This window comes from Notamacropus eugenii, chromosome 7, assembly GCF_028372415.1.
Source record: "Notamacropus eugenii isolate mMacEug1 chromosome 7, mMacEug1.pri_v2, whole genome shotgun sequence".
Taxonomy (NCBI): domain Eukaryota; kingdom Metazoa; phylum Chordata; class Mammalia; order Diprotodontia; family Macropodidae; genus Notamacropus; species Notamacropus eugenii.
Window position 1 is genome coordinate 153,283,609 of NC_092878.1, and position 20,047 is coordinate 153,303,655.

Sequence of the window (20,047 nt, forward strand, 5' to 3'; positions counted from 1 at the left end):
AATGACAGGCATAAATTATGTTCAGAAAGAGAGACATGATTATCCCATTGTCCTCTGTTGTGTTTGACTACACCGGGAGTTCTATATTCAGTTCTGCACACCATATTTTAGGAAGAATGGTGAATAATATCCAGAGTGGATGGACAAAAATGTTTAGGGGCCATACTGAACAAGGGTTGTTTGAAGAAATCATAACCTGGAAAATCAAAGTTTGGATGTTTGTGAAAGTATTTTGGAGAAAGAGAAAAAGGTCATGATAAAAACCTTTGAATATTTGGTGGACTGTCATGTGAAAGTATTACTTAGGCTTATTTAGCTTCTCCCTTGAGAGAAGACATAAGAACAATGGGCAGAAGTTTCACAGAGGCATGTGAAAAAATAATTGGATTTTTTTTTTGTGGAGCTGTCCAAAAGTGGAATGGATTGCCTCAGGAGGTAGCAAGTTCAGCCTTCAATAGAGAGTCACAAAGAGAAAAGCTGTTGTTGAGGATGTTGTAAATTTGATTCTTATACAAGCATAGCTTAAACTAGATGGTCTTGGAGATCCCTTCCAAACCAAACTGATTTTGTAAAGGGTAATTAATCAACTATAAGAAGGATGAATTGAAAAAGGGAGGTTCTAAAAGAAGAAGAACCATTTTAGAGGTATTGATATAGCCTCAGGGAAGGAGACCTGAACTAAGAAGGCAGATATATGAGTGGAGCAACTGGAAGAATTGTTGCACTGGTAGAATCAATAAGAGTTGGAAACTGACTGGGTACTTGAGGCAACTGAGGAGGAAGAGGAAAAAAGACAAAGATACTTCTAAGGTTTCAAGCCTGACTGGGTTTAATCAACCAATAGAGAATTTAGGAGAAACAGATTTGGGGAAAGGTGATGAGTTCACTTTTGAATCCATTGAAATGGAGGTGTCAATGGGACACTTAGGAGGAAATGAGGGCCCAGCTAATTCAGATCAATAGCAGATGTGCTGTCATCTCATTCCAGGAATTCGCTGATCCCTATAAATGGATTATTATGGCTTTAAAGGGCATATGGGTGGCATAGTGAGTAGAGTCCTGGGACTGGAGTTAGGAAGATTCATTTTCTTGAGTTCAAATCTAGACGTAGACACTTATGAGATGTGTGATCCTGGGAAAGTCACTTACCCCTTTTTGCTTCAGTTCCTGATCTATAAAATGATCTGGAGAAGGAAATCATAAATCACTCCAATATCTTTGCCAAGAATACCCCAAATGGGATCGTGAACAATCAGACATGACTGAAACAATTGAGCAACAAAATGTTTTTTTAAATAATTCTTGTTTTTATCTTCTGAGTAAATATTCTGATTATTATTAATCAATTTAACTTGAGGATAAAATAAGAATCCTCTGCTTCTCATTTAAAGCCCTACAGGACTTGGCTCCAAACCTTTTATGAACTCATTAAACATTATTCCCTTTCCTGCATTCTTCAACCCAGTCCAAATGGTCTTCCCTCTGTTTCTCTTGCGCAGCACTCCATCTCCTATCTCTGTGATTCTGCACTGGCTCTCACAAAGTCTGTCTCTTCCTTTAAGAACCAACTCATTAGGGAATGACTAAGAAAATTGTGGTGTATGAATGAAATAGACTATTACTCTGCTGTAAGAAAAAAAAATATAATAAATATAGAGAACCATGGAAAGATTTACATGAACTGATGTGAACAGTCAGCAGAACCAAGCAAACAATATTTACAATGACCACAGCAGTGTCAGTGCAAAGAACAGTCCTAAAACAATCAACCGTGAATGCTGCAAAATTACAAAAAACAAACATGTCCCCTAAGCAGAAATAAGAGAAGACACTCTGGCCCCTCGCTTTTGTAGGGATAGCGGTTCACAGGTAGGGAACAATACATATATTTTCTGACTTTAATGTACTGGACTTTTTTGCTACATTCCTAGACCTGAATCGGTAGAAGGCTTAGTTTAATTCTCAGTTTCCCAAGCTCTATGAAATGATCTTTGCACTGTGGGAATCTCCATAGCTAAAATTCTAGGCAGCAACAGTGCTCCCTTTGGGTTCAGTCCTCTCCCTCTGTCTTTACTGCATCTTCTCCATTTGAGGTAAGGTTGATGAGTTACCACAGAGTTCTAGGACCTGGAGCCAGGGAGTTGTTGCTGTTTCTGTTGTCCAATCATTTCAGTCATATTTGACCCTTTCTGACCCCACTTGGAGTTTTATTGGCAAGAATACTGGAGTGGTTTGCCATTTTCTTCTCCGGGATCCATTTTGTCAGGCAATCAGAGGTTAAGTGACTTGCCCAGGATCACAATGCTAGGAAGTCTTGGGGGCTGGATTTGAACTCAGGTCTACCTGACTCATCTTCCCACAGAGCCACCAGCTGCCTTTTGGTCAGGAAGCCAGGAAGACCTAATTCCAAATCTGGCCTCAAACACTCCCTGGCTATGGATCTCTAAGCAAGTGACTCAACTTCTGTTTGCCTCAGTTTCCTCAACTATAAAATACAAATAATAATAGCACCTCCCTCCTGGGGTTTGTGTGAGGATCAGATGAGATAGTAATAGTAAAGCACTTAGCACAGCACCTGACAGTTAAGAAATACTTGTTCCCTTCTCCTCCTCCACTTTGCTGGAAATGTTACTTTCTGAGCTCCCTTATATGCCAATAAAACTAATAACCTCACTCCAAATTTCTCTCTCTTCCTTCAACTCTCCCACACAGCAACTACCTCTCCCTCAAAAGACTTCTTGTAGGATGTTGGGGAGGTATGGTGCCTTTATTCACACCCTGGGACTTGCAACCCCTGGGTGCTTTTCCTGGTTCATTCATTTTCTAAACATGATAATCCTGAGAAGAATCTGCCCAACCCTGGAGGCCATTCTATGAGTTTAAGACTTCTAGGGATCCTAGGTGCCTTAGTCAGAGAAGCGTGGAGATATTGGGAGAGTTTCTGCATCAGGTTGGAGGAACATGGACAGGATGAGGAGCAATACTTCTGTGTTGGCCTGCCAAAGAGGAGTTGAAGGGAATTATCTGGACAGTCTTACAAACGGTTTCATGTTTTGTAATTTAACTATTTACTTTCTGGGAGACTAACAGTGGTTCAAAGTGACTGTGTGCTACTTTAAGTATTTTATAAATGCACACTTGTGGGTAAGTAGCAATCCTATACCCTATCCACATTCTGCTGGAGTACTTTCCCTCAACTACCTTTTTGAATTCCCAGAATGTGAGTGAAAGGTAATACTTTAAACAATTTTCCCCAGATTTTCAGTATCGGGGTGTAAAAAACCAATGAGTTTGAGAGGAAAAGGTTTGGTTGTTCTTTAGGTAGTCAGGACTGAACTCAGACTCGTTATCATGGGTCAAGTGCAGAGAGAGGCCCCTTAATGGATATGGAAACTGAGCCATAAGCCCTTGGACCTAGCAATGGCTCCAGTTGTTAGATGTCTACATGCTAACACTTCTGTGTGTTTGTCAAATGTCTGTGAAAGCTATTACTACTAGCTTTGAATGTTTTTTCCTGATTTTGGTTATCTTCTTGTGGATGATCTAGGCTGTTGGATGGTGCAACGGACCTGGAGTCAAGAAGACCTGAGTCAAATTCTGCTTCAAATTTGTACTAGCTATGTGACTTTGGACAAGTCAGCTAGCCTATGTCTGCCTCAGTTTCTTCCTCTGTAAATTAGAGATAATAATCACATTTATTCAACAAGATTATTTTAAGGATAAAATTAGATATTTGTAAAGCACTAAATAAAGACTGACTATTATTACCGCTGTTACTGCTATTGCCAGGGACAGCTAGGTGATGCAGTGGATAAAGCAACAGACCTAGAGACAGAAAGGTCTGAGTTCAAACCTTATCTCATACACCTATTAGCTGTGTGACTTGAACAAGTCACTTCCTTTCTGATTACTTTCATTTCTTCATCTGTAAATGGGAATAATAATGGCGCCTTCCAGCCTGGGTTGTTGTAAGGATCAAATCAGACATACGCAAAGTACTTAGCACAGTGCCTGTCAAATAGTAGGTGCTATTAGTAGCAAATAGTAGGATACAAATGCTATTTATACTACTTCTACTACTACTATTACCACTACCCCTACTACCACTACTACTACTACTACTACCACCCCTACTACTACTACCACTACTTCTACTACCACTACTACTACTACTACTACCACTGCTACTACTGCTACTACTACCATTACTACCAGTACTACTACTACTACTTCTACTACTGTTCCTACTACTAATAATAATACTACAACTAATACTACTACTACTACTACCACTACCACTACTTCTACTGCTACTACTACTACTCTACTACTACTACTACTCCTACTACTACCACTACTACTACTACTGATGTGCATGCACCATCAGGATGTACTAGTACCATGCACTATGTCCTACCTGTAATTTAGACATTTGATCACTGAAGTGCCATGTCAAGTGATGCTCTGCATTTTGCCACATCTGTTACATATACTATTAATGTGTATTTACTGTGAATGGAACTATGCAATGATTACATGTATTGTTGGGATACGCACTCCTTTCCATTTAAGTGCTAATAATTCTTTGGATGACTGTGGTTTGTATTTGTACATTTTGAGGATACCTTGGCTGATTTTGCAAAGGAGAGGACTACAAATTTTCTAACTCCAAGGGGAAAATGTAGTAACCCTTTCTCCCAATCCTTCTTATTCTTGTGGTGTTACTATAGGAAATCAAGAGGTAAGATCCTAAGTGTCATTCCTTTAAGATGGCACTGGTAGTCCCAGGGAAACCCTTTTTCAAAGAGGTTCTATCTCTGGATTCATGTGCACTGGGTTCAGCCTTGGGGGAACCTAATTTCTACTATAAGAGATTTGCACTTTTTCTCATAGAATCATAGAATTCAAGGCTCAGATCTCATTATAAAGGGCATGAAAAAGAAGAAGAGATAGACATGTGGAGACTCTAAAGATCTTTAAAGATACTGAGTCAGCAACTCTTCCTGGCTCACACTCCAATCATCTTTAACACAGGTGTCCACCAGTTTCTCTCACCAAATACATCCTTTCTATCACAGGGACTGAGGGAGCAACAAGGAGCCATTGGTCTCCCAAGTCCTTTAGCAGAAGGCCAGGGTACAGGTCTATACCTACCCACACATTTTCCATAGATAGCCCTGACTAAGTACACATTTTTAAAACCAAATTACAGTTCGGAATTTCTGGCTTATGTATGATATCCTTTTTTTTACATATTCACTGACTTAAATGTAGACTTTCATTGGCAGTAATTAAGTTTGTGATATAATCATAATAATAAAATAATATAATAATAATGATAGCAAGAGGAACAAAACTCTCCTAAAGTAAAACAAGTCATTGCATTTCACCATGATGGACCAAGCCATCAACTGAAACTCATGTGTTTTCATTCACATGTATTATCATATCTAATGTGTTCAGAATCATCAAGTGCTTGAGAGATGGAATAGGAAGGCAAGTAGGAAATACTGAACAGTGAAGTAGAAAAGGAAATTCCATTTGGTTCACTCAACTGAGTCCTTAGGGTTTGTCTCTAATGGTAACTTGAGGTTATCATACTGCACCAGAACAGGGGCCCAGGGGGTGGATATCTATCACTGAGAGATGCATATTCAAAGTGTTTGCACAAATGTTGGAGAGTTGGTGGCCCACTTAAATAAATATGGTGTGATTAGCACTCCTTTTGAATGTTGTGTGATAGCTGCCCAAATGGCAGAAGGGGAGACAATGATGCCAGGAGACCTGCCGCTTCTCCCTGCTCCCCTTTAATGGGATTAGGCATAGGTTATATTAGACATTAATGGCATTAAACATAGGATCCTGGCTTTGGAGCTGAAAAGTCCATTAGAAGCCATCAAGTCCCACACTTATCATTTTATAAATGGAGAAACTGAGGCCAAAAGAGGGGAGGTGACTTGTTCAGGGTCATATAGTTAGTAAATATCAGAACCCAGTCTTACTGACCCCATACTCTTTCCACTACTACAACATGCTGTCTCTTCATAATGGTGACACTCTCAGCTCCACATTTAGGGAAGCCTCTGGGTAATTTTACCAGTGATCCATTTCAGACTTCCATATCCTGATGAGTAGTGTTTCTGGGTCTTCAGAGTTGGCATCCTGTCATCCTTTTTGGTTGTGCTGCCACAATTATGAGAACCACTGAAATTTCCGCAATGCTGTCTAAATTAATCCCAAGTTAACTGCAAGCAATCCCCCTGCTGTGTGGGGCAAGTCATTTAACTTTTCAATGCCCTCCATAGCTGTTCAATATTATAATTTACAGAAAATGTGCCAACCTGGCTTGGGAGTTTCCTCATCCAGGAGGTCTCTATTTCAAAGAAACCACAGCTCCTGTCTGTCCGATATCTTACTGTTGATAGAATTAACTATCTGAGTGCTAAATCCAATTTTGAATTCGAATACCATCCTGTTAATGACCCAATGCCATCCTATCATTTTTTATTCTAAGAGAACCTGTTAACACAAGGGTAGAAAATTGTCTCTAGGCAAATGTAAAGTGCTGGGTTTTGTTTATTTTGTTTTTTTAAAGTAGAATAGGAGAAGAGAGGATTTGAAGAATGCTTTATTTCCATACAGAAATTTCACAGGCAAAAAATACTTTTAACCGACATATGAAAATATCACTAAAATGATCATAACTATGTAAGATATATAGAGAGAGAAATAGCACATCCTAGCGGTCTCATTTCATCTTCATCTCTTCCCACTGCAAGGAAGGGACAAAATTAGGAAAACAATAAACACCAGATAACTGTAGAAACATATTATTTTCTCTCTAAGCCAATTGTAGAGATCTTATAATTTTCTCTGAAAAACCCAACAGATTTTTCAAAAAGCAAAAACATGAAGAACACCAAAGCTACTGAAAGAATAAGTTCTGAGTGGGTCTGATATATTCTAGGCTTAATTTGTTTTTAAATAATGAGATTTGATGGATCTACCAGGTCCTTGGAGACAAAAGGAGTGAGATACCTCATTACATTTAGCACCCTGGGAATAATTTGGTTTCTACGTCTATTTACAGATAATAGATTTAGTAGACAGGATCTAGTCCAGCTCCCTCATTTTGCAGATGAGGAAACTGAGGCTCAGAAAGGCAAAGCAACTTTCCCAGAGTCCCACAACTAGTATCTGAGGTAGGATCTGAACCCAGATCTTTCTGACTTCAAGTCCAACCCTCTATCCTCTAAATGATAATGAGTCTCCTGATGACAACTAATCAGCATTTGGGGGAATATCAACAGGAGATTTCTCTTGTCTGGTTTTCTTACTATCAAAGTTGAAATTACCTGAAGTAGCTTAAGCTCCCAAAGCTCCTTGAGTTTTTGCGATCAGTTTTGGACCCTGGAAAGAAAAAGAAGGAATGTATATGGAAAGGAGTCACAGAAAGGAATGAGTGATTTTGTCAACAATATAAGGCTGAAAAGTGTTGCCTTTGAAAGTCATAGAAAGGAGAAATTTGTGTATACTTTTAGTTCATTTGTACAAAATAATGATTATCTCACTTGATATGTGTATCCCTAGCCAGCACCTAATTACATATTCTATACATAGTCCACAGTAGATGCTTAATAAATGTTTGTTGATAATTGATGCAGAATTTAAGACAAAAGACCTGGGTTCAAATCTCTGCTCTTTACCCTTAATACCTGTGTAATCTCAGCCAACTCACTTAATCCCTTTGGGACTCTTTCCTCATTTATAAAATGAGAGTGTTAGACTACATTGTGCCTAGGTTTCCTTCTATCCCTAGAACTATGATTTATACTTCCTACAGCCTCCCAAGCTGTACTCATTAAAGTCTAATTGGTAAAAAAAAAATTATTTACTATAATACTAATTATAAGCTATTTTGCAAGAAATACACTTAATTTTGAGTATCTTTATAGAACCATCAAGGTTTAAAGATCTGCAGTAGAAACAGTCAGATAGTTTGAATGATCGGTCCCTTTATTTTACAGCTGAGGAAACTGAGGGAAAGTGACTTACTTCAGATCACTAGTAAGTGCCATAAGTGAGATCTGAACCCAGATCTTCTGACTCCGAATCCAGTATTTGGAGAAGAAATTTCAAGTTTTAACAGTCTGTAGTCACTGGCAATTAGAATGCTTTATGTATATGAAAGTATTCTCCAGAAAAGCTAGAAAACTTGTTGCCTGGAGCAAGATGAATATCTACCATTCCCCTCCCCATAAAAATCCTGGTTACAACATTCATTTGTTTAGCAAATCCTTCTCCAAAGTCTTACAAAGGTCAACTTCAGTACATCATCTGAATTATTATAATTATTTGAATATTCCAATTTCAAACAAATGAGCTTTTTTGTATATCTTTCAGGTACTGCCTTTTCAAAAGGAAAAGTTTCTGTTGAAAAAACATTCAAAAATTTTTTTGTATAAAGAAAAAATGTCGTATCAACTGCTAAAAGATGTCAGTTATTGCTTCTTTTATAGAGAACTGTTTGATGCCTAAAAAGAGTAGGAAAAAGATTTTGGCCTAATAAAAAAAACAAAATATATTTATAAAAGCCACAGTTTCCAGATGAGATTTGGCAGTTTGGGATAAAAAATGAACTATGGGTACAAATATATAAGTTGAAATTACTTTGTTCAAGGTATAGAGGATATGATTCCTCATTTCATATTAATAATTCAACAAGCATTCTTTAAGCACAGATTATGTGTCTGGCACTGTGATAACAACTGGGGATACCAGGAAAAACAAAAAAATAAGGTCTTTCCCCTCAAGGCACTTATATCTGAAGCAGGGAGATAACTGTAAATAAATATGTACAAGCTGTAGTAACCAAAAAGGGAAGGAACTAGAAGATAGGGAAACCAGCAAAGACCTCCTGGTGAAAATTAAATTAAAGCCAAGTTTGCAGGAAGCCAGGGGTGAAAAGGGGGAGAATTCCAGGTATTGGGAACATGTAAAGACACAGAGTCAAGAGATGGATTGTAGTGTGCAAAACAACAGCTCCAAGAAGCCAATGTAGAAGGAATGTACAGAGGGGAGAAAAGTATAAGAAAATTAAAAAGGTAAGAAGGCCACAGGTTGTGAAAGGTTTTACATGCCAGAGGATTTTATATTTGATGCTGCAAGTCAAAGGGAACCACTGGCGTTTATTGGATTGGGGGGGCAAGGGCAACATGGTTGGACCTGTGCTTTCAGAAGCCCACTTTGGCAGCTTAGTGGAAGATGGATTGAAGTGTGGAGAGACTTGCGGCAGGCAGAACCACCAGAAAGTTACTGAACATTCCCTAGAGTAGTGGCAGTGTTGGAGGAGAGAAGGGAACATTTAATAGGATATTGTGAAGATAAAAATAATGAGATGACAAAATATTGATGAGTGGGAGTAGTGAGAATGAGGAGTTAAAGGGGATACCTATGTGGTAAGCTTGGTTGGCTAAGAAGATGGTGGTTCCCTTGATAGTAATAGGAAAGTTGAGAAAAAGGATGGCTTTGCAGGGGAGGGGGAATAATGCATTCAATTTGAGACATGTTGAGTTTGTAATCAAAATGTCCTAATGATAGTTGGTGATACTGGATTAGGGCTCAGAAAGGAGAACAGAGCTGGATCTATAGATGTTGAGAAATGATCATTGAGTGCATGAGAGCTGATAAGAGCACCAAGTGAGAGAAGAGGACCCAGTACAGATCTCATAGTGCCACATCCCTCCCCAATTTCTAGTGTTGACAGAGTTCTCATTTCTTAGGGACAGTACTACCAACCATTGGTGTTTTCTTTCTTTCATCCCAATTTCTTTAAAATCTGCTGATGCCCACATGACTGGGTGGAAGAACAGGTCTGTGCTTTCAGAATGGTAATGAACCGAGTGGTTTTGGTTGGTGGATTATCTCATTTTCATTAGCTGAGAAGAATGTATGTTGTGTATTCGAATTGGGAATGGATGACTAGAACAGCAGAGATCTGTACAATGATGGGGATTGTTGAGTGATGCTAGTCCTAAAACACTTCAGTCTGAATGGAACAACTCAGGAAAGGGGATAAGAAGTGGCTAAACCAGGTGCCTCCATTTACAAGTGAAAGATGAGTTAATGAATCCCAGATATTTTTAAGGCATTAAGGGTATAGACTCATCTAAAAGATATAATGGTGGAGAAATTGAAGCAATTCAAAATGTTGCCCCTTTCTGGAAGAAACCATTAGCAGGAGCAGTCAACTAACAAGCCTACAGATGCCAATTCCAGAGATAACCAGTTCCAGCCATTGTCTTTTAGCACCACTTAGATCTTAATCGAGGGAAAGTTTCTGAGAAATCCCTGTTGTTCTTTCCTGCCCTCTTCTGTTATGACAGGGAAAAGCAGAAAGAGAAAAGGGGTAATGCACCTATTTTGCTTAATAGGAAGAGATGCTAAGGTCTAATTGGATGATGCAAAATACTGGTGAGTGAAGTCTAGGTTTTCTTGCCTTGCTCCAAGAGTTAACCTGAGCTTTTATGCTGAGAGCTCTATTTGCTATAATCTGATTGGTCCACACAGGATCCTGGTGAGTGAATCACCAGGCTGGTCTGGTCTGTGTTACCCAGCCTGGTGAACTTTTTGGTTTTCTGACTTAAAGGGCACTACTTTTCAAGTTAAAAGGCAACATACTCTTAAGGATGAATATAAGTTGAAAGTATTAGAAAGTCCTACTTCAATTTGAGAAGAGAAAAGAATTTTCCTAGCTGGAGAATGTTGAAGACTAAAAGTTAAGTAGTTAGCAGAAAAATAGTTTTACAGGGTACAAATGTTCCTGAATGGACCATCAAAGGCTGTAGCCCACAATTGTGAGTTATCCTGAGCATATGAGTTTCCTTCCCTCATGTGCATACCTACCAGATTCCTGTAAATGTGAGGCAATGTTCCTCCTTCAAAACTGAGTGTATTGGTGGGTCAGTGTGATCCAAAATGAATTCTTGTGATGCTTTTATTTTTTTTGCCTTACTGATAAGTAAATGGCCATGTGTAAGATTGAAAACAATCACAGTTGTGAAGGACTGATTGTGTTTAAGGAGCTCAAGAGCAAAAGTAAATAAGGGAAAGAGCATTGTCTCTCAACAGGGTTACCCCTAGAAGGCTGAGAGAGTTTGAGTGTAACTGAGTGGTAGTGATCCTTCTCTGAGAACCTATCCCTGCCAACGTGAGGGCAATTTGAAGACAGCTCAGAGAATGAAAAAGTGTCCAAACACCCCATATGATGGGTATGAGAAACTACTGTATGAGTATACATATCACATTATACACACACATTTATCTCATGATACTTTCCATCAAAATAAGAATGATAATACTGACTTCAGTAACTGATCACTTTAAATTGTTCTTATTTTTCTATTTTTTCTTCCTATCTCTTCCTATTTTTAGGATTTTTCCCCAGGGGAAAACTTGTGTTTAGTAAGGAAAAAATCATCAATCTTTGTTTTAATTGAAAATAAAATACGATGCATTTAAAAAGCCACTTGATCTGCTTTCATGTCCCCCTGTCCTGTAGCCATGTCTCTATTTTCACATCATAAAACACCCAACCAGTCATGATAAGGATAAGAGGGAGCTATGTAGACATACCTCTTCTGCAAAACAGGTTTCCGGTTTTCCTTTACAGCACTTCTCCAATAAGCCTGTGAAGTCTGCAGTGACTGCTTTCAGTTGTTCCTCAGTTATGTGTGGCTTTTGCTTGACGAGATTAATCAGAAACCTATGACCAAAATAAATCCACCAGTAGGTAGGAATAATTTCACCCTCTGAAATTTCCCTACATAATAGTAAGTAATACCTGTGCACCATCAACTTTTTGCTGTCCTTGTCTGACATTGGCTTTTCGATCTAAATCAATAACTTTGAGCCTACTGGATCAAGACTGCTCTAGGTACAATAATGCCCAGTCAACCACTGACTTGGCCAAGTGCTCACTATAATTAACTGGTTACTTCAAAGATCCTACATTCTACAGTCTGATTACGAACATCATCATCCCTGATTTCGGTGGTGCACACATGGGAGGACAGATGCCCTGTCCCCTTTTCCAGATGAAATGCCCTCCCTCTTCTCCCCTTCTAAGATTTTCCCATACATGAAAAACCACAATTCAAGTCCAATTTCCTTTGTGAAGCCTTCCCAAATCATTCCAGTTTCCTCCTCTGAAATTGTAGCACTTAGAATCATAGAATTATAGACTCCCAAAGTTGGAAGGAACTTCACAAGCCATCTGCTTCCAGCCCATTCCCAAAGAATTCATTCCTATATGACTTCCTCAACAGTGGTCCATAGTCCATGCATTAAGACTTTCAAGGAGAAGGGTCTTGTCTATGTCAGTCATGGGTGTGGGAGAAAGCCAACTCGACTTTGAATCAACAAGTCTGGCTTTAGGTTCCAATTTTTGTTGTTCTTATTTTTAATGTTCAGTCATGTACGACTCTTTGTGACCCCATTTGGGTCAAAGACACTGAAGTAGTTTGACTTTCCTTCTCCAGTTCATGTTACAGATAAGGAACTGAAGCAAACAGGGTCAAGTGACTTGCCCAGGGTCACAGAACTAGATTTGATCTCAGAAACAGGAATCTTCCTGATTCCAGAGCTGGCCCTCTGGCCAAGCCTGCATTCCAATCTTGCCCTTTCCTAGCTATGTGACCCTGAGCAAGTCACTTAACCAGATGGGGCCACTATTCCTTTTTCTGTAAAATGAGGACAATATCTGTATTAAAGGTCAACCAGTCAAGGGTCAGATCTATAACATGTAACTCACAGGGGAAGTATGAGGGATACATTTTATAAACTTTACAATGCAATCCAAATGTGAGCTATTACTATTATGAGTTAATTGTATTCTTAATGATTTTGTGCACAGAGGTTCTGTCTTCCCACCTGAATCTCTGAGGGCAAAAAACATGTCTGATGCATCTTAACATCCCCAGCACTTTGCACAGGGTTTTCATGGACTCAATAAATCATTTTGATGATTATCATGTGGCTATATCAGGATTAGACTTTCTTACCTACATGACTACCTTATTGCATGAGTCAGGGAATTCCTTTAGCCTTGTAGAAGAAGGTAGCATATGGCCCTCTTCACCCCAGCATGGACTGTGAACCCAGAGTAAGAAACCCTGTCCCTTTCTCTATAACTATACCAGAATGGACGGATATCTTTAGATCTGTTATAAAGTGGATTGCAACATGAATACCAGGAATCACTGCCTTCCCCATCCCCCAAAAAGGATCTCTTCACAAGGAGGCTGAGAAGACACCTGGACAAATATAAACAAGGATTTTTGAGCATTTTGGAAGACAAATGCTCCATCCACAAGCACAACAATTTTAAGCATGAATAAGTGAAGTCCATGATGGCTGATCTGCCATCATGTCATCACTTGGGTTGGGGTTTTTTCCTACACAAGCCCTTCATAATTGCTTACTCTTGCTTCTTCTTCTGGACCTCTTCCCCCTTAGCCTGACAAAGTTCTTGACAGAATTTGAATTGTTCATGAGAAAATGGGGGAGGAACATATTTTTCATCCTTCACCAAGTTGCTGAAACAGGGTCTCCTGTGGGCATAGGATGAATCACAGCAGTGACCCACACCATCATTTATGGGTTGGACTTCATGCCTTGCACATAACTGCCCAATAATAAGGTCAGCCTGGAAGGGAGAATAAGAGAAAAGGGAAAGATAAGAAAAGTAAGAAGAGATTGTACATTAGGTCTCAAAAATGATGCCGTTTTCCTGAAAATAGTAACCAGAATTTAAATTTTCTCCTTAATTTTTAGGGATTATAACTATGCATGTAACATATTTGTGTGTGTGTGTGATACAGCAATTGTGTTTCTATCCTATTTCTATCCTGTAGTTTCTATCACTATAAGCCCCATGTGGGCACAGACTGTTTTGTCTAAATTTTAATCATTCCCAGTCCGTAGAGTAATGCTCTATATACAGAAATTGTTTAATCACTGTCTTTTGAAATTAAATAAATTCATTTGGATTTCTTGATATGTCCTCATGCCTTTCCATTCCATGATATTCACTATTACTCCACATGTTTCAGAATTACCTCAATTTTCCTTCATTTTAGTGGTAGAGACATCATTTGCGATGATTGATTGTGCCTTTCAGATAATCCTGCCTTGTAAAATGAACTTCCAAAAAATAGAGAGGTAGAATGGTATAGTGAAAATATCCCTGGACTTGGAGTCAGCAGAGACATGGGATCAAATTCCATCTCCAATTCCCCCAAGATGTGGGTCAGAAAGTAAGTCACTTAAAATCCTAAAAAGGGTTTCTTCTGCATTTTCTTTGCATCATGGACCTCCTTTGGCACTTCAGTGAAGGTTGTGGACCCCTTTTTAGAATCATGTTTTTGAAACTGAAGGAAATACTAAATTTCATCTAGGGGTTAGTGAAAATAAGGGTATATTTTTTTCAGTCATTCTTATTTTCCCTCTGAAATCTTTCTATGGACTCTTTAAGGGTTTATGGACCCAAGATTAAGAACCCCTATCCTAGAGTCTCCTTTTTCTGAGCTGAGAATAATAGTTGGAGGACTTATCTCATTGTACTTTTGTGTTGCTGAAGTAATGTCATGTATTCAAGCATTTCATATTTTCTGAACTATAATTAGAGATTTTTATATGTAAAATATGCTCTATTCTACAGAAAGTAATTAATGAAGATTGTGTCTTCCTTTCCGTGGGGATCTGAATGAGCTTCCCCCATTACTTTGGGAAGTCAGGGAACCATGCATGCTTCAGAATCAGAAAGAATTGCTTATATGCCCCTGCCTATCTCCACAGAATATTAAAGAGCTTTGCTTTGCTGAAATACAGAATGCCTTCAGTCATGGAAGTCTTCATACATGCATGGACCTTGGAGACTTACTCAATAACTCTTCTACATGAGATAGAGGAAAGAATGAAAAGATGTATAGGAAAAAGAAACCCACTCTGCCTTGGGGAAGGAGAGGGCAGAATCAGAACATTCAGTTGTGTCTTTCCATGTAAATATATATTCATAAAATTAGTGTTAATATATAGGAAGGATTATGCATCTCTAAATTGGGACAGCTAGGGGGCACAGTGGATAGCATTGGACATGGAGTCAGGAAGACCTGAGTTCAAATCCTATTTGAGACACTTACCAAATGTGTACCTGGGTAAGTCACTTGAACTCCCTCATAGGCAAAATGAGGATTTTTTAAAGTACTTACCTCACAGGATTGTTGTGAGGATGAAATTAGATAGTGTCCTACAAACCTTAAGGGGTTATAGGAATACTAGCTCTTGTTAATTATTATTAGAGAAGAGTACAGGGCTCTCAAGAATGAGTGACTTGCTGAATCTCGGAATTAATGTCAAGGGAGCCAATAGCATTGTAATAGCATGAGAAAAAAATGTGATATTAGGAACTGAAGCCCAGAAGGAAGAAAAAAGAAAGAGAGTATTACTGAAAACAACAATTTCCTTCTGTCAAGATAAAACAGGATTTCTTTCAAAGGTTAAAATAAATATTTGGTGAACATAAAAAATATGTCATGAAATGAATATTTTGTTGGCCAACCTGTTAGACCACATTGTTCTTCTTGAATGGAGAACCTGGTATATGTGTTGGGGTGTATATATAAGTAACCTAAAGCTTCCATCAAGCATTCTGGAGGAACTGAAATTGGGGACTCATATAGAAGGCTCAGGGCTGGGACAGAGAAGGCTGGCCTCTTGTTCTGACCTTGTGCCTCCTGTGGGGGCCAAGTTGGGCAAAGATTTTCTGGTTTTACCATTTCCACAAACTATGAAATCCCCTAAATGAACATGACATAGCTGTCTGTCTGTTGCAAGAATAAGAAACTCTGGCCAGAACTGATAGGAAAAAATTACAACAGCTACTCACTGCACCCTCCCCACAGGCCAGTTGTTTATCCTCACTGAGCTGGCAGCATAAAGATGCAGTGGCTGCCATTTTCTTGGTGAAGCCAATCAGTTCTTGAGGGGTCAGCTGTGGGGCTTTCTTGGTGTAAGCCACAAGAAATCTGGAGGGAAAAAAACATTTCCAATTATTATCTTGATTAGCCATGGATGTTTCTGGGACATACTTTTCCTCAAAGACCCTTCATGCCAGGTGAAACAGTGGCAGCATTTGAATTATGGGTACCATTATAAATAATCAATCAATAAACATTTATTACGCACCTACTATATGCCACACTGAGCTGAGTGCTGGGGATACAAAGAGTCAAAAGATTCCCTGTGCTGAAGGAGTTCACAATCTAACGGGAGAGACAACATCCAAACAAATATATACAGAGTAAACTATATACCAGATAGATAAGAAATAATGAACAGAAAAGGCATTAGAATTAAGAGGGATTGGGAAGGGAGCAGTTAGGTGGCACAGTAGATAGAGCACAGAACCTGGAGTCAGAAGGACCAGAGTTCAAATCCAAGTACAGACACATACTAGCTGTGTGCCCTTGGGCAAATCACTTAGCCTTGATCACCTAAAAAAGTGGGGAAGAGGTTGGAGAAAGCTTCCTGTAGGAGGTGAGATTTTAGCTCAGACCTAAAGGAAACCAGGAAAGTCAGGGGGCATTTTAAAGAGGTAGAACATTCTAGGGACAAACAGAGATAATGCTCCAAACTAAGAGAAGGTAGAACATGGTAGAAGAGCCAAAATTGGTAGAAAATTGGTAAAATAGACAAAAGGCCTGTGTCACTGGCTCGAAGAATATGTGTCAGGGAGTAAGATATAAAAAGACCAGAAAGATAGGAAGGGGTTAAATTATGAAAGGCTTTGAATGACAAACACGGCATTTTGTATTTGATCTCTAGAGATAACAGGGAACCACAGAAGTTTATTTAGTAAGTCAAGTGACATGGTTAGACCTGACTTCAGGAAAATCACTTTGGTGGCTGAGTAGAGGATGTATTGGAGTGGGAGAGAGACTTCAGGCTACCAGATCTAGGAACAGGTTATGACAATAATCCAAGTGTGAGGTAATGAAGGCTTGCACCAGAGTGATGACAGTATCAGAGGAAAGACTGGGGTGTAGATGAGAGATATTGAAGAGGAGAAATAGAACTTGGCCACCGATTGGATATGGAAGGTGAGAGAGAGTGAGGAGTCTGGGAAGACTCCTAGGTTGTGAGCCTGAGGAATGGGGAGGATGGTGTTGTCCTCTAGAGAAATAGGGAAGATAGGAAAGGATAGGATTTAGGGAGGAAAATAATGAGTTCAGTTTTGGACATGTTTGGTTTAAGATGTCTATGGGACCTCCAGTTTGAGATGTCTGAAAGGCAGTCGGAGATGTGAGATTAGAAGTCAGCACAGAGGCAGAGACTGGATAAGGTAGATTTGGAATCATCAGCATAGAAATAATGATTAAATCCATGGGAGCTGATGAGGTAACTAAGTAAAATAGTAGAGAGGGAGAAGGGAGGAGGACCCAGGACAGAACCCTGAGGAACAGCCTTGGTTGGAAGCCATGATTTGGATGAGAATCCAGCAAAGACTAAGAAGGAGCAGTCGTATAGGTAGGGGGAGAACCAAGAGAGAATGGTTTCCCAAAAATCTAGAGAGAGGAGAGTATCAAGGAGGAGAGAGTGATTAATAAAGCCAAAGGCTAGAGAGAGCTCAGGGAGAATGGAAATAATAATAATTAATAATAATAACAAGAATAGCTAGCCTTTATATAGTGCTTTGTATATCATGCCATTTTGTCCTCACAACATCCCTGAGAGTAGGGGACCAAAAAGAAATTGAAGGAAGAATATAGAGATGATATTTGTAAAGTGCTTGGCATGGAACTGGCACATAGTAGGCTCTTAATTAATAGTTCCCTCTTCTAGAGAGTAGATGGCAAAAGATATGTAAAAGGAATGGGGACCATTTTCATACTAAACTATGATTCCCAAATTTGCCAAATTAGAGTTGGATTCTGATTAATAAGATAAGCTTTACATTCATCTCTCAGGTTATAGTCAGACCCTGAAAAATAGCTCCCAGAAATACTTACACATTTTGCAAGTGATATTCTCCTAATTTCTGGAAGAGCCCACAGCTCCGTTTGGCCAATGCTTGGCTGTCCTGAACATATTTGTTTATTTCTTCTTCCTGAAAAGGTAAAAAGTATCATATAGATTATTTTTTCTCCTTGAATAGTTCACCACTTATACACCATCAAATAATTCTATTCCATACAACTATGAAAATCACCTTAGGAATAGGGGATGGAGACCACATCTAAATCTGTGATTTCATTGGCATAGGGATGAGGAACCTCCCTCCACCAATATAGGTCAGCACCTTCTCATCAGCATATAGTAAAACTAACTAGCACTTGTTAAGTATTTAGTACACACTGTACTAAATAACTTTACAAATATTATCTTATTTAAGCCTCACAACCCTGGAAGGCTGTGCTATCATCCCCATTTTATAGTTGGGGAAACTGAGGCAGAGGTTAAGTGACTTGCCCAACTTCACACAGCTAGTAAGTGTCTGAGGATAGATCTGAATTCAGATTGCCCTGTCTCTAGACTCAGCGGTCTAACCACTGTACTACCTAGCTCCCTCCTAGAGCTGTGTAGAGTCGAGGGGAGCTGTCCAAAGTACTGAACAGTTGTGACTTGCCCAGGGTATCCTTTGACTGATATTTGTAGACTGTCTTAAGGTTTTTGCAAAGAACATAAAAATTGATCTTCATAATCCTCACAACTATGAGGTTTGCTATACAGGTACTTTTAAATCCTCATTTTACGAATGAAAAAACCAAGGTGAAGTGACTTGACCAAGGTCACACAAGAAGGGGTTCAAAGGACAGGCACAAACCTGAGTCTCTCTAGACCCCAAATCCAGACCTCATTCCATTCCTCCACTACACTACTTGTTTACATCTGATGTTAGACACTGAAAATCAAATTAAAGTATAGGAGGATTATGTCTAAGCTTTAGGAGTCAAAAAATGTTTTCATATAAAATCCAACATTTAGTTTACATATCAGTCAGTCAACAAGCATTTATTAAACTCTTAATATGTACCAGGCATTGTGCTAATTGTTGTATTCACTCTGCACATCAATGCTGCTTTCCTAAGAGTGTTGAATGCCTCCTCAGTCTACATAGAACCAACATGCCTTGGCCAGTATGCTTCGGAGGTGAGCACTCAACGTTCAAAAATTAGAAAATGCATGAAAAAAATGCATACATACATAAACAGTCCTAGTCACTGAAATCAATCAATAAAGCATTTATTAAGTGTCTACTGTTTGCTGCACACTTTGTTAAGTTCTGAGGATATTAAAAGAGGCAAAAGACAGTGCCTATCCTTAAGGAGCTTATAATATAATGGAAACATCAGGAACATTTTTCTTACTACCTCAAAATTCAAAACACCATACCTCTTTGTCCTGACACTCCAAAGGATTCATTTTTTTGGAGCACTTTTCCAGGGCTTCCTGGTATCCTTTTGCAACCCTCAAAATCACTGGGACAGCAAGTTCCTGGTGTCTTCTTGAGTATTCATATACAAACCTAAACACCCAAAAAGTGACAGTAGCTTATAGTTGAATTATAACTGTTTCCCTGACCAGGATGCTTCTTCTGTGCATTTTCATGAGCAGCATGTGAGAGGATCTCATAGGAAACTTAAGAACCCACCAGGATACAAATGAAGTACAATGATGTCCCCTGGAAATTTATTTTTTTGAGGGGTATGTTGAGATCAGCCCCAAATAGCCTTATAACAAATGATGCATCAGCTTAAGATAGCCATTTAGACATAGCCTAACACTGGCTACACTTTAGAAATCCATGTCAATCATATAAGAGGACAATCAGCTTGATCCTTTTTAATGAAAAATGAATGTGTAGATATGTCTTCACATAGAATAGTATACACACCTTGTTTCTCACCCATGAGGTAAGAGTAAGGGGGTACAGATGGACAGTCAGTGTGCTACATTGATTCTCACAGATGTACATCAACTTACCTCT

General features: G+C 39.0%; 1 protein-coding gene across 1 annotated transcript in view; it reads right to left on the reverse strand.

The window, feature by feature from the left end:
- Positions 1-6,610: 6,610 nt before the first annotated feature.
- AFP (alpha fetoprotein) overlaps positions 6,611-20,047 on the reverse strand; it is a 40,671-nt gene continuing 27,234 nt past the window's right edge. Inside the window, exons 9-15 of the mRNA XM_072624339.1 lie at positions 19,453-19,585; positions 18,069-18,166; positions 15,947-16,085; positions 13,482-13,705; positions 11,635-11,764; positions 7,356-7,410; positions 6,611-6,772 (exon numbers count right to left, since the gene is read on the reverse strand). Coding sequence (XP_072480440.1) covers positions 7,366-7,410; positions 11,635-11,764; positions 13,482-13,705; positions 15,947-16,085; positions 18,069-18,166; positions 19,453-19,585 — 769 coding nt within the window. The 3' untranslated portion in view covers positions 6,611-6,772; positions 7,356-7,365. The remainder of the gene's footprint in view (positions 6,773-7,355; positions 7,411-11,634; positions 11,765-13,481; positions 13,706-15,946; positions 16,086-18,068; positions 18,167-19,452; positions 19,586-20,047) is intronic.